Source organism: Perissodus microlepis, chromosome 22 (genome assembly GCF_051167445.1).
Source record: "Perissodus microlepis isolate ML-2025 ecotype Zambia chromosome 22, ASM5116744v1, whole genome shotgun sequence".
Taxonomy (NCBI): domain Eukaryota; kingdom Metazoa; phylum Chordata; class Actinopteri; order Cichliformes; family Cichlidae; genus Perissodus; species Perissodus microlepis.
In genome coordinates this window covers 7295755-7310971 of record NC_140481.1, presented here as the reverse complement: position 1 = coordinate 7310971, position 15217 = coordinate 7295755, and the positions used below count along the sequence as shown (strand labels likewise).

General features: G+C 37.8%; 2 protein-coding genes across 2 annotated transcripts; both read right to left on the bottom strand.

The window, feature by feature from the left end:
- Nucleotides 1-7925: 7925 nt before the first annotated feature.
- LOC146362508 (uncharacterized) lies at nucleotides 7926-9452 on the bottom strand. The gene has a single exon (XM_084920160.1). The coding sequence runs from the start codon at nucleotides 9249-9251 to the stop codon at nucleotides 7926-7928; it is 1326 nt and encodes a 441-aa protein (XP_084776286.1). The 5' UTR covers nucleotides 9252-9452.
- A 3424-nt stretch (nucleotides 9453-12876) lies between these two features.
- On the bottom strand, nucleotides 12877-14403 carry LOC146362507 (uncharacterized). Its single transcript, XM_084920158.1, has one exon. It carries the CDS (start codon nucleotides 14200-14202, stop codon nucleotides 12877-12879), a length of 1326 nt encoding a protein of 441 aa, XP_084776284.1. The 5' UTR covers nucleotides 14203-14403.
- Between the last annotated feature and the right edge of the window lie 814 nt (nucleotides 14404-15217).

Sequence of the window (15217 nt, the reverse complement as noted above, 5' to 3'; positions counted from 1 at the left end):
GATGAACAGAATCAACTTTTGGAAACCAGAATTAGGATTTTGTCTTTGTGCACCTGCAACTGGAGGTTGAAGTTTGTCTCACTGCAGACTAATTTCAGGGGGAAAGTTACTGTATGAAGTACAAATACTTCATTACTGTACTTACATAGAATTTTCAGCTATCTGAAGTTTAATTCATTGTTTATTTTTTGGACAAGTTTCTCTCTCTGCATTTCGACACAAATATCTGAGCTTTCCACTCGTTACGTTTTAACAGAAGTGTTTTCCTTGGAAAACAGCGAGATGCAACAGTACTGGCATGTATGACACTATGACAGCACACTGATTAAATTAGTCAGTTGTAATCACAGACAGCACAAAAGACAGATTCAGTCACTCACTGGTTTTGTTAAGTTTCATCATATAATCTCAATCTGAACAAGGGGTGGAATGCTTGCGAAACTGCACGCTGATTGGCTAATGATTTCTGACTGATAAGTGGTTAGCCAATGAGCTTACCTTCAATAACGCTCTTTTCTGACTCTTAAATAAAATTTATAGAATTGACCTAAAACTAGCAACTGAGCCAACAAAGTCATCAGGAAATTGTTTACAGAGTTCACAGAGAAAGGGAGCCATGGGCCATTTTCCCACAGACTTTTAAGCAACTGGGGTTTTTTTTGTAGCCACAGTAGTTGCCCAGTTGTGTCCAGCTGGCCTCCCATCTCAGACCTAGTGCAAAAGATAAACCCAGCTTCTATCTGTCATTTCATTAATAGCCCTTTGTAAATGATCCACGGCAAACCCGATGACACGTACATGCTTTGTAGCATACTTTATTAACACACAGTTGCTGTACAAACACAGTCCGCTGCAGCTTTTCAGCTTGCAGTTGAACACTTTACCAACAACAACAACATGACAGGACCCAGTTCACACTTTCAAGCCCCCATGCAGCGGCACCACAGACCACCCCCCATCACACCCTCAGACAACACTAAGGCTACATCCAGATGAACACAATCAACATTTTGAGAGTTACTTACCTGAAAGATTGAGCATACATCATGATAAATAATTAAAAAAAATGCTCATACATGGAGATACTGGATACTCTTCAGTAAAAGTTTAAAAGGCAAGACAGTACAAAGCAATAGTTGTTTACTGTGCTCCTGTTAGCCCTCTATTAATTGTATTAAGCAAAATGAAACCTTTGTTACAGTCCATGTCCCTCTCTCCAAGTGTGCGTTAACATTTGCCTGACAAAATTCAATTCTGTGTCATATTAAAATGCACGAACAGGTCATAACTTTCATGTAACAAAGAGAATGACTGGAAGGAAGAGTGTGCTGCAGCAACCACAGAGAATGTAGCCTTTTATGAAAAATGCAGAAATCAGAGAAGCTGGAAGAAAATGTAAGACGACCCCCTTTGTCTCTTCTCCTGCAGTGTTCTTCAGTCACAACAAGAGTGCCTTTGAAAATGTAACAGTGAAGAAGCTCATAGTCACGTTGTGATACTAGTGCGCCTGCTGGCTCACGGCAATGGATGAAGTCTCCAGTTGTTTTCTGCGCTGCTGAGGAGCGAATGTGCCTTAGATTCTTGGGAAAGTTAAAGATGGCTTTATTCCGTGTCTATGCATGCACAGGCGGCCTCAGTGTCCCACAGAGGGAAAAAATAAAAACACAAAAAAACAAAATCTGAAATTAGGATCGAGTTGTGTGTCAACAAAGATAGTAAAAGCAGTGAGTCCCCTTGTGTATCGTTAGGGGAAGTCATTTGAAGAAGCCCAGTTTTGTTCCCTGTGAAAAATTGCTTGTATAAAGACAAAAAAATGCTAATCTTAACAACTCTTGTATGAGCGTGACCCTTGTGGAACTCTAGCATGGGATTTCTTGTCTAAGTTACCCCCAGAGACATGATAATTTTCCCCAAGTGATTTATTAAATGGGGATGGCTATAGAACAGTGGAGGGCTGTGACTCGGGGGAGGGAGAGGGAAGCGGCATCATTTTTCCCTAGGGTTGTGTGTGCACACAGCTATGTGACAAATTAGTATCAAAAAGTTATTTCTAGAAGCGGTAAGAAAGAGGAGGGGAGAAACTTCTTTATAGCCGATTGTCATCTCACTGTACCCACAGACGGCACTCACGCTGACCGTTCAAACAGCTCATAGCAGCATTAAAAGGAGCCATTTAATTAAATCTAAAACTAAATTGCCTCATTGTATTTGCCCTAAATCTGACCTACCATAACATGCGATGATTTCTCAGGATGAGCAGCCACATGAGATTTCTTTGTCTGTCTTTGAAGGTAAAGGAAACATAAAACAGGAATTGTGTGGTTATTTTCAAACCCAACAGAGATTCTCTTTTAATTGGAAAATTATAAAGACGTCGTCTTTGGTGGTTCTGATGGTTTATAAGCAATTGAAACATGAACTAAATATACAGAGCCGATAAACTATATCCCTTGTGAGGTTAAACATCTGAACAAACAGAGACGGGAATCCTGCAACGATATGCAGGATACCTGTGGAATATTCCTTGGATCGGCGAGTAAATTTCATCTCCTGTCCAAACGTCGGCAGATCTCATTTTCACTGCTTAAGCTTGTTTAAGAAAAAAGGCTTTCATGGAAACAGAATCAAAAATAAATTCAAACTTTAAAATGAAACAAGCGCAGAACACTCACACGCAAATCCACATCAAAGTGTCATCATTTTGCAGCTTATGTCCCATAACTCATATAAAAGTCACTGAGTTTCACACATCGTTTGTATTATTTTTCAATATAAATGAAATATAGGTTTAATTTTCAGATTTAGGTATCAACATCTACATAGGTTTAGAAAACAATCGTGGCTTTGGGTTGAAAAACTCTTTTCTTGGTTGCCATGGTGACACGTTCCTTCTTTGTCCAGACAACATACACTGTAAGCTGCAGACACGAAATATTGTTCCTATTTAAATATATCCAGAGGTGGGAAGTAACAGAGTAATACAATTTTCAGGTATCTGTACTTTCTACTGCTCACTTTTTCAAAACAGGTTTGTTATTTTTGCTTTAATGTATTTGGGTCGAGTTATTATTTCGTCAGTGCGAGTCTTGAAATTTCAAACCAATTTGAGCCTAAACAGAAACACATCCTGGTCGTTTATTAGTCACAAAAGGAGATTTAAAAAGAGATAGTGCCAAAGTCAGCGTTAAAAGTGGGACAGTGTTTTTTTGTGTTGTTTTTGCCACAACACTGGAACGACTAGAGGTGTCCGTAAGTGACAGTTGCAGTACTTCAGCCTCTAGCTAGTGCTACAAAAGAGGAGCGAACATAAAGGGAGAGCCTTTCTTTTAAGTGGCAGGTAATTTCAAATGGAGCATTTCTGTCAGCTCAACAAAGATCAGCAAACACACAAAGTGCTTGTGTGCAGTTTGTCTCAAAGTGTGTTGCTAGCTAAAAGGTCCAGCTGCTGGAGAGAAAGAGAGCTAATGTCACTCAGAGATGGAGAAAGATAAGAAAGACAGGACAGGAGAGGAGAGGTACAAGACAGGTTAGATATAAAGGTAAGGACTGCTCAATGGGATTTAAGAAACTGGAATTTTAAAGCTTACATGTAATTCCTTATGTTTTAAATCAGATATTGGGTCTGTTCATGTAACATGACATTTTTTCCCATATTGTGAAATGTGCTGCAAATCAAACTGAGGTAGACTAACTGCTATTTAAAGGCTGCATGAAAATCCTCTGCAGGTGAGTGCAGGATAAACAGGTTAGTTTGCTGCACTGTGATGGATTTAAAGAACAGTGTGTGGTGCACAGTGCCTGTGGTTTTATGGTCCGATGCTTGGATTCACTGACTGAATTTCACCCTCATACCAACTGCGTAGTGTCTAATATAAAGACAGCATAAACAGTGTACTGTCAGGACGGAAATCAGCCAGGACAACTCATGAAACATCTGCTGACATCTGGTTGAATTCAGTTGTGTAAATCTACGAAGACCAGCAGGTCCGCTGATTACAGCCTGTACACTAAGAAAACTTAAAACAGGACAAAAAAAATAGAAATGTCCTCCATAGAGCTACTTTTTACTTTCTTACTTTGAGTACATTTCAGAGCCTGTACTTTTTTACTTTTACTTGAGTCCTGCCACGTTCATAAAGCCTTTTATTCAACCTTTCCATGTGATCTCCTCCCCTACTGATCACTTGTCCTCTATCCTGCTGCTTATATGTACTGAACTCTGTCTCTGTCTTGAAAAAAGAGTAGGAAATGACATAAATTGCCAGTGGCAGGCTTTTTCAAGGAACATATAAGGTCAGAAGATTTAAGATGGCTAAATAACATTGGTATACTCAGATGCTTATTTTCTTCTTTAGTCCTGACAGCTACCAGTTAAGAGTCCAGATTCTTATCTGTGGTTTATACACTGTATCTGGTATAAAAGGGACAACTCACTGGATCTGCTCACCATCACATGCTGCAAGGGGACTGGCCTTACCCCATGCAACGCTCCAAGATTACTTTCTGTCTGTATTCTTATCTGAAATAAACAAAAACTAATGCAGGCCATACAGTGTTTAGTTTTTGATCTTTGCAGTATGTTCATGAAAGCATGCTTTTTGCTGTTAGTTCTGTCTTTGTAAGGAGGGGAGCAATAGATTTTCTCTTTTCCTTCTTTGGTCAAAACGTTCATGAGATCTGAAGAATCTGCCAAAGGGATGTTTGCAAATGAAAACTCGAGAGTTGCTCTTTTAAAATGTAAATTATTAATACATAAAAAATCATATGCATGATTTAGTAATTATTACTATAGCCATTAGTTATGAGTTATTAGTTGAAATTGAGGAACTACTTTCTCCTGGTGTTCTCAAAGTACAAAATAGTTGTGTACCTGGTGTAATGTTAAATTATAGCACTGGTTTTCATCACATCAGTGTTTTTTCATATTAATCAACATATGCCTATACATGTTGCTTGCATATATTGCAATATATTCAAAAATATAACTGCTGTCTTCCCATATAAATGCATGATTTAATCATACTATAATGGTTGTAGCACAGGGAGAAGGCAGAACCAGCACATGCTGGAGAGAGATATCTCTTGGCTGGCCTGGGAAAGCCTTGGTGTTCCCCTGGAACACTTGGAGGAGGTGGCCATGTAGAGGGAGGTCTGAGCTTCTCTGCTTAAGCTGCTGCCCTCACAACCCGGCCCTGGATAAGCGGATGAAATTGGATGGATATTTGTAGTGTATGTATGTGTTTGTGTATGTTTCTTAGCTTCTCCTAGATGAATGTTGATAAATCTTTGATAAATTTATTTGTACATTTGACAGTTAAAACGAGTATAGAGAGGAATGTAGGATTAGAATGTTATGTTACAATATATCATAGCATCATACTATAATGGCTGTAGCATATGTATGTCTGTATGTTCCCCATTTGCAGCACATAGCAAATATACACCATTTGTTGACATATAGTGCGCACATGCTGCATTTGTTTAATTTGTGCATGTTCTACATTCCTTACACTCCATTTTTTTATACTGAGCTGTGACTGTGTCTGACTGTGTGAACGAAATCATGGGAATCTTGGAAAACATGCTTCTTGTCAGTGACACTGCAAACCTATAAAGATTAGCAAGAAACTAATGTTAACAGCATCATAACAGTCATTGCTCTCCCACATTGTTTTAGTGCATTATCTGGATTCTCCAAACCAGATATAAAATGTAATGTTTTATGTTACACTCAGTATTCTTGTCCACTTACAAAAGAGACAAAATCATCTGTTTTTGCACAGTTCCTAGGCCAACCTCCGTGTGTACAATTCAGCAAGCAGCTCCTCCCATTCCCTTTTCTGATTAATGGTCAGTGTGTTACAGTATCATTAGAAACAGGAAAGATTTCAGTCAGCATTGTCCACTTTGGTGCCTCGAGATAAATGGAATGAAGACAAGTCCTGCATAAGCTATATACATGGAGATGCACATGTGTATATCTGACAGCAAGGTTCAGACCTTTGTTATGTCAGAAGTCTTGGCTAAAAAGTTACCATTTGCAGTCATTATGGGTAATGATTTCCCCATCATTCCATTTCTTGTGCAGCACACCACAGGAATTAATGAAGTTAGGAGCCTAGATCAAGAAAGTGGGGAAGCCAAAAGGATCCCAGTTAAAGGTACAGCTAAACTATGCAATATGGTGAGCACCAAGGCTCAAGGTACTGGCGACGTTGTCAGGAAGCTGCCTTATATTTCCAACACCTTATAGAAAGGTGTTGGAAATATAAGGCAGCTATATAAGGCAGGAAGGGGAAAGTTGAGGGGCACAGCAAGGATGGAGAATGAAACCAAACCAGCCATTTGATGTAGATCTGGAGATCTACATCTTATCTCTCCTCCAGATGTAGGTTTACTTCAGAGGCAAGATCCAACTTTAAAATCTTTGTTTGCGAAAGTGACAGAGATTGAGATGGTCAAGCAGGGCAGGCCTGTGTGTTTGGAGGACACAACATATATAGTGGAAGGGGAATGGGAATGTCAGAGAATTTGCATGTGCTTGACTGTGAGCACAAGTCACTAAAGCCACTAAAGGACTGACAGTGTTCATTTCATTCCTTCTTGCACGAAGACATTGGTCCTGAGGCTTCATGCAATTGCACCTATGGATGTGCCATGAGCTAGACTACCTGGGCACCATTCACAATTGACCTAAACTGTACCTGTTTACAACTGCACCTAGATTAAAACACAAGTTGACTATCTACATGTGTTTAATTTTAATTTTAATTTTTTTTGTGCCTCGTTAAAAGCGATTGAAAAGAGCACAAAATCTCATCATTCTGTAATTAAAACATACAGAATCTCTTAAAGATACACAATATTTCATGTGAATTTAAAGCTAAAATAACTGTTTTTTAATTTATTATCCCAAAGGAATACAGTGATGGAAATAAATTATGTGATCGTTAGTTTAAGTTATTTTGCAATATTTTTCTGACACTATTTTTCTGACATTGGTTTTACCAATCTTTAAACTTGTTTTTATTTTTACAGAGTATCTCTGCATACAAGATACCCTTTCCTTTAAATTTAAAGCAGATACATTAAAATATCTAAAGTTAATTTAAAGGAAATACAGAAATGCAACTAAAGTGGGTTACAAAACAACCTTGGTGCAAACTTAAAACCACAGATAAAGAAAAGAACAGACTATCCCACGAAAGTAGCATATTTCCAAACCTTTTGCTAACAATCAACTAATCAAACTGCACAAACCTTTAAATCCTTTCAAAGTTTCTTTTTATTTTATCAGCAAATTGTGTTAAATAAAGCTCATGCTAAGAAAAGTTTCCAACCCAGTTCAAGAAAATGGAGAAAACCTCCATTAATCTGACAATCAACCATACAAAGAAGATGGAAAAGCAATAGAGAATGCACTGATGCATGCTCAGGCATCCAGGTAAGTAAATCCCAAAAGGCTGAATCTGTTGATCTGGACGTAGCGTTTTCAGTGGGAGAAACATTCTCCTTCAGTCACTTGGATGAGTGAGGAAACATTTCTCCCACTGAAAACGCTACGTCCAGATCAACAGATTCAACCTTTTGGAATCTAGAATGCAAATGATGGTTGATAAATAGCTATGTATGCAATGTGACCACTGGCTAAGTTAGGCCAATTCATAGCCAGTGGCCTCAAGGAACTTTATATTGCATGGTAAAGACCCTGCAATATAAAAGAAACCCCCAACAATCTAACGATCCCCTCTGAGCAAGCACTTGGCGACAGCGGGAAGGAAAAACTCCCTTTTAACAGGAAGAAACCTTCGGAAGAACCAGGCTCAGGAAGGGGCAGCCATCTTCCACGACTGGTTGGGGCATAGATGGTACAAAACATGGACATAGCTTGTTCGTTGGAAACATGAAGCCAATACAGAAGAACCTTAAGTGTTCTTCTGTATTTGAAGAGCCTGGATTTGCTGTCTCATTTTATCTTTTTCTTTTTGAAAAGTCTGTTTCAGCTCACACATGCTCCCCATTGCAGCATCATTTTCTAATCTGAATGCCTGGTTGTCCGTTTGGAGATTTTCAACTTTTAGCTGCAATTCCAGCTTCTCTATTTCATACTCTTCAAGCTGAAGGTGCATTTCTTCTTGCAGAGCCTGTTCATTTTGTCTCATTTCCATCCAACAATCATTTATCATTTTGGTAAGGTCCATCCGACAATCATTGATCGTTTTGGTAAGCTCCTGTTCCAGAGCTTTGTTATATTGCCTAATTATATTTTTCTCATCTTCAGAGCTTTCGAGTTGTTTGAGAAGCTCTTCAATATTAGTTCGGAATGCCTGGTTGTCTGTTTGGAGATCTTCAACTTTGAACAGCAATGTTATCTTCTCCATTTCATACTCTTCATGCTTACGGTGCATTTTTTCTTGCAGAGCCTGTTCATTTTGTCTCATTTCCTTCTGACAATCAGACAACTTTTTGGTAAGCTCCTGGACTTCCTGTTCCAGAGCGTTGTTTTGTTGCCTTATTCTGTTACTGTCATCGTCAAAGGATTTGAGTCCTCGCAAAACAGGTTTGAGCTCCTTGACTTCCTCCTGAACAGCAATGTTTTTTGCTTCAATTTCTTGTTTCAGGTCTTGGTTTTGATTGTTCAGAGACTCATTTTCCTGCTTTAATTCCTCATACAGGTCCTTAAATTCTTTGAAATTTTCCAGGCTTGCGTTTGCCTCATGGATGTCAGTTTGGAGAGCCTGGATTTGTGTTCTCATTTTATCTTTTTCCTTTTGAAAATTCAGTTTCAGCTCACACATGCTCTGTATTATAGCATCATTTTCTAATCTGAATGCCTGGTTGTCCGTTTGGAGATCTTCAACTTTTTCCTGCAATGCCAGCTTCTCCATTTCATACTCTTTGTGTTTACAAGGCATTTTTAAGTTGTTTTTAAGTTGCTCCAGAGCACTTTTCCATTCTTGATCATTTTGTTCATAAGCACTCTCCTTTGCTTGAACTTGTTGTCTCAAAGCTTGATTTTCACAGTGCAAATAGGCAACGCAATAGTTCAGCTCTGAATTCTCCAAGCAAAGCTTCTCATTTTGTAGTTGTAGTTCCCTTTTTTTCTTGTTTTTAGAAAACCCATATGCTTTGAGAAGCAGTTCAATGTTTTTTCGGAGGTTTTCGTTCTCATCTTTGAATTCCCTCACTTGCTGGCGAAGGTTTTCATTCTCTTCCATCACATCACTGGGAATGGAGGGGGACTCAGACATTTTTGTAATTTAACTAAAGTTAAAATCTACTCCTACTTACAACAGTACTAACTGTGTTCCTTGTTCACTACAAAAAAGTGTCTCAAATTACAGTCAAGTGTATAAGCTGTTTGCCTGTTCAGTGAGGTTATAACTGAATGGACGTAGGGTTTGGGTTACTAAAGGAAGCCTGTTTAAGATCAAAGGAATTCTAATAGAATGTGATGAGTCATGCTGATGTCATAAGAAACATGTGATGTCGCAATGAACATGTCAGATGAAATGATGGAAAAATAACAATAGCATTATCTGGTAAATTGATTAATGATTCCGTGATCTTTGAACCTGTAATGGACTTTATTAAAAAATTTAACAAGTGAATAAAATGTTTTTAGATAAATGTGTATTTTAATGAAAATTTGCTGAGCTCTTTTGTGCAGGATTGTGATGTGTGCATTGTGCCACATTTAAATCTGGCACAATGTAGACTTTACTTTAAAAATAAAGTAAAACGATTTATGATAATGTTAAAAAAGTTCTGTATTGGCCTTTCACTGCTCTAATTTCTGAAAGACAGAAATTAGAAATTTGTATCAGCAGTGTCATCCTCTGAATGCTTCATCACACTGTGAGTTATGTTTTTATCCTTCAAGACTGAGCTGATGGAGAACAGGGTTTTTTTTTAATGTATTTATTTTACTTAAATTCACCAAGTCATCATCATTACCTCAACTTGAGTTCATAGATGATCCAGTTTTTGTTTTTTTGTTATTAAACGTCCCCCTCTGTCCCTACACGTAAAACCCTGTTAAAAATCAAGATTGCTCTAAACGATCCAAGGACATATAAATGTCATCTGTGTTTGTAGCAATTTGTTAAATAAGCATATTAAATAATATTAAATTAATGCACAGTTGAAAGGATTCAGGTCTTTTCTACCTTTTTTTTTTTTTTAAATTCAGTCATATTGTATGATTAAATGCTGCTGCTGCTGCTGCTGCTGACATGAACACTGAAATCGAATGTATTCTATGGATGTTCATTTAAATTTGTTTGCTGCTTGTGTGATTACAGATGCAGTGAGAATCATGTTTCCCAGGCTTCCACTGAAGACATCCTAAAACTTTCCACATACTGAGGATAGAGGACATTGACGATGCTATGTCACTGTTCCTGTCCAAGGAGAACAGCCTACAGGTTCTTTGTGTAAATAAAACTGATTTTAATGGAGGAATTTATGTTGCCAGACTTTCCTTTTTTTGTGAAACAGATAAGTAACTGAAAGAAACTAGAATAATAAAAATATTTTTGTCATGTTCAGAGGGTTTAAGTTGTTCCAGAATTCTTTTCAGCTCCTGAGCTTGTTCTTGAAAAGCACTGTTCTTTGCTTCTTCTTTTAGAGCCTGATTATGATCTTTGAAAAATTCTTTTTCCTGCTTCATCTTACAATATTTTCTCTCGCTTTCTGTAATTCTCTATCATTTTTTTTGCCTGAAGATCATATTGAGGAGCCAGGATTTGATGATGCATTTGAGCTTTTTCCTGCTGAAAGTCGCTTTGCAGCTCACACGTGCTTTGATTTCCATCATCATTTTCCTGTCTGAAAAATATTTGCAGACCAGTGCTTTACTGAAAAGACATCTGGTTATAAGCTCATGTTTTACCAACTAATGTTTTATATGACAGACCTAAAACTTACACTTTTGCTCTGATAAACAGTTCGGCTACATTCTCACATCATATCGCTTATTTGCTGGGTGTGACAACTAAGTTCCCCTTCAAAGGACGTTTTGGTAACAGCAGCTAACAGTGTCAAAAACAGCAGCACTTACTGAGAGAAATCCTGAAGAACTCAGCTCAGTATCATTGTCATCAGACAGAAGTAAGCTTCTTTAACAAAGTAACAGAAACACACCGGCCATCTGCAGTCATTGTGGGGTACAGAGGGTTAAGTCTGACATCACCATCTTCAAATTCCTCAAATATGAGCGATCCCTCTCATGTACTCATTTTTAATCTTGTTCATTCTGCTTACTTTACATGAATGTGGTAGCATTTTCAATTCCTCCACTTCCGCCTCGACTTCCTGTCTTTCTGTTAGTGGCACCATGTCCAAACCATGCATGACAGCAGGTCTGACTATCATTTTTTAAGTCTTCCCTTTTATGTCTTGCTGCTCGTTCATCATGTTTACACCTGTCACAAGTCACCACTAATACTTGTCTTCATCCTGTCTGCATCCTCTTTTTTACGTCTCTTCTGGACTGTCCATTGCTTAGGATGGTTGACCCCAGATATTTAAACGCATCTACCTTTGCTACCTTTGTTCTTTGCAACTTTACTGTTACACCTGCTCTCTCTAATTCACACTCGTGTATCCTGACCTTCGTTCCTCTTGTCTCCAGTGTATACCATCACGTCTCCAGGCTCTTTTACACCTGCTCCTTATTCTTCTACAGATCACAATGTCATCTGCAAATATCAGGTATACCATGGCCTTGTGCGACTCGAACCAAAATGAGTACATTTAATCCAAAGCAAATAACCCCAGGCAAACAGATAAGTGTGGGTGAGGAGCTGGCTAAGATGGGACAATGACTTTTAGCCATTTTTCCCTGTGAAGGAAAAAAGATTTCAAACTTGCATGTATATCTTCTCGCCAATAGTATTAGATACAAATAAGGCTTTCATGAAAACACTGAATAAAAATGATACATATTTGCTAAATTAGGATAAAATAGAAGGCACAGAGTGATACTAAATGGAGAGCCATTTGTAAACCGTAAGAGTCTCTTCTAAGGGAACAAAGAGCAAAAACAGCCAAACAGCCGCTACATTAAAGTATTTAAAGTTAATTTAAAGAAATGCAACTAAAGTGGGGTACAAAAAACTTAAAACCACAGATACAGATAAGAACACACTGTCTCACTAAAGTAGCATATTCTCCAAACCTTTGTTAAAATCAAATAAGCAAACAGTACAAAACTTTAAACTGTTTCACAATTTCTTTTTATTTTATCATGAAATTATGTTAAAGCTCATGCTAAGAAAAGTTTCCAACGCAGTTCAAGAAAATGGAGAAAACCTCCATTAATCTTATAATCAACCATACAAAGAAGATGGAAAAGCAATAGAGAATGCACTGATGCATGCTCAGGCATCCAGGTAAGTAAATCCCAAAAGGCTGAATCTGTTGATCTGGACGTAGCGTTTTCAGTGGGAGAAACATTCTCCTTCAGTCACTTGGATGAGTGAGGAAACATTTCTCCCACTGAAAACGCTACGTCCAGATCAACAGATTCAACCTTTTGGAATCTAGAATGCAAATGATGGTTGATAAATAGCTATGTATGCAATGTGACCACTGGCTAAGTTAGGCCAATTCATAGCCAGTGGCCTCAAGGAACTTTATATTGCATGGTAAAGACCCTGCAATATAAAAGAAACCCCCAACAATCTAACGATCCCCTCTGAGCAAGCACTTGGCGACAGCGGGAAGGAAAAACTCCCTTTTAACAGGAAGAAACCTTCGGAAGAACCAGGCTCAGGAAGGGGCAGCCATCTTCCACGACTGGTTGGGGCATAGATGGTACAAAACATGGACATAGCTTGTTCGTTGGAAACATGAAGCCAATACAGAAGAACCTTAAGTGTTCTTCTGTATTTGAAGAGCCTGGATTTGCTGTCTCATTTTATCTTTTTCTTTTTGAAAAGTCTGTTTCAGCTCACACATGCTCCCCATTGCAGCATCATTTTCTAATCTGAATGCCTGGTTGTCCGTTTGGAGATTTTCAACTTTTAGCTGCAATTCCAGCTTCTCTATTTCATACTCTTCAAGCTGAAGGTGCATTTCTTCTTGCAGAGCCTGTTCATTTTGTCTCATTTCCATCCAACAATCATTTATCGTTTTGGTAAGGTCCATCCGACAATCATTGATCGTTTTGGTAAGCTCCTGTTCCAGAGCTTTGTTATATTGCCTAATTATATTTTTCTCATCTTCAGAGCTTTCGAGTTGTTTGAGAAGCTCTTCAATATTAGTTCGGAATGCCTGGTTGTCTGTTTGGAGATCTTCAACTTTGAACAGCAATGTTATCTTCTCCATTTCATACTCTTCATGCTTACGGTGCATTTTTTCTTGCAGAGCCTGTTCATTTTGTCTCATTTCCTTCTGACAATCAGACAACTTTTTGGTAAGCTCCTGGACTTCCTGTTCCAGAGCGTTGTTTTGTTGCCTTATTCTGTTACTGTCATCGTCAAAGGATTTGAGTCCTCGCAAAACAGGTTTGAGCTCCTTGACTTCCTCCTGAACAGCAATGTTTTTTGCTTCAATTTCTTGTTTCAGGTCTTGGTTTTGATTGTTCAGAGACTCATTTTCCTGCTTTAATTCCTCATACAGGTCCTTAAATTCTTTGAAATTTTCCAGGCTTGCGTTTGCCTCATGGATGTCAGTTTGGAGAGCCTGGATTTGTGTTCTCATTTTATCTTTTTCCTTTTGAAAATTCAGTTTCAGCTCACACATGCTCTGTATTATAGCATCATTTTCTAATCTGAATGCCTGGTTGTCCGTTTGGAGATCTTCAACTTTTTCCTGCAATGCCAGCTTCTCCATTTCATACTCTTTGTGTTTACAAGGCATTTTTAAGTTGTTTTTAAGTTGCTCCAGAGCACTTTTCCATTCTTGATCATTTTGTTCATAAGCACTCTCCTTTGCTTGAACTTGTTGTCTCAAAGCTTGATTTTCACAGTGCAAATAGGCAACGCAATAGTTCAGCTCTGAATTCTCCAAGCAAAGCTTCTCATTTTGTAGTTGTAGTTCCCTTTTTTTCTTGTTTTTAGAAAACCCATATGCTTTGAGAAGCAGTTCAATGTTTTTTCGGAGGTTTTCGTTCTCATCTTTGAATTCCCTCACTTGCTGGCGAAGGTTTTCATTCTCTTCCATCACATCACTGGGAATGGAGGGGGACTCAGACATTTTTGTAATTTAACTAAAGTTAAAATCTACTCCTACTTACAACAGTACTAACTGTGTTCCTTGTTCACTACAAAAAAGTGTCTCAAATTACAGTCAAGTGTATAAGCTGTTTGCCTGTTCAGTGAGGTTATAACTGAATGGACGTAGGGTTTGGGTTACTAAAGGAAGCCTGTTTAAGATCAAAGGAATTCTAATAGAATGTGATGAGTCATGCTGATGTCATAAGAAACATGTGATGTCGCAATGAACATGTCAGATGAAATGATGGAAAAATAACAATAGCATTATCTGGTAAATTGATTAATGATTCCGTGATCTTTGAACCTGTAATGGACTTTATTAAAAAATTTAACAAGTGAATAAAATGTTTTTAGATAAATGTGTATTTTAATGAAAATTTGCTGAGCTCTTTTGTGCAGGATTGTGATGTGTGCATTGTGCCACATTTAAATCTGGCACAATGTAGACTTTACTTTAAAAATAAAGTAAAACGATTTATGATAATGTTAAAAAAGTTCTGTATTGGCCTTTCACTGCTCTAATTTCTGAAAGACAGAAATTAGAAATTTGTATCAGCAGTGTCATCCTCTGAATGCTTCATCACACTGTGAGTTATGTTTTTATCCTTCAAGACTGAGCTGATGGAGAACAGGGTTTTTTTTTAATGTATTTATTTTACTTAAATTCACCAAGTCATCATCATTACCTCAACTTGAGTTCATAGATGATCCAGTTTTTGTTTTTTTGTTATTAAACGTCCCCCTCTGTCCCTACACGTAAAACCCTGTTAAAAATCAAGATTGCTCTAAACGATCCAAGGACATATAAATGTCATCTGTGTTTGTAGCAATTTGTTAAATAAGCATATTAAATAATATTAAATTAATGCACAGTTGAAAGGATTCAGGTCTTTTCTACCTTTTTTTTTTTTTTAAATTCAGTCATATTGTATGATTAAATGCTGCTGCTGCTGCTGCTGCTGACATGAACACTGAAATCGAATGTATTCTATGGA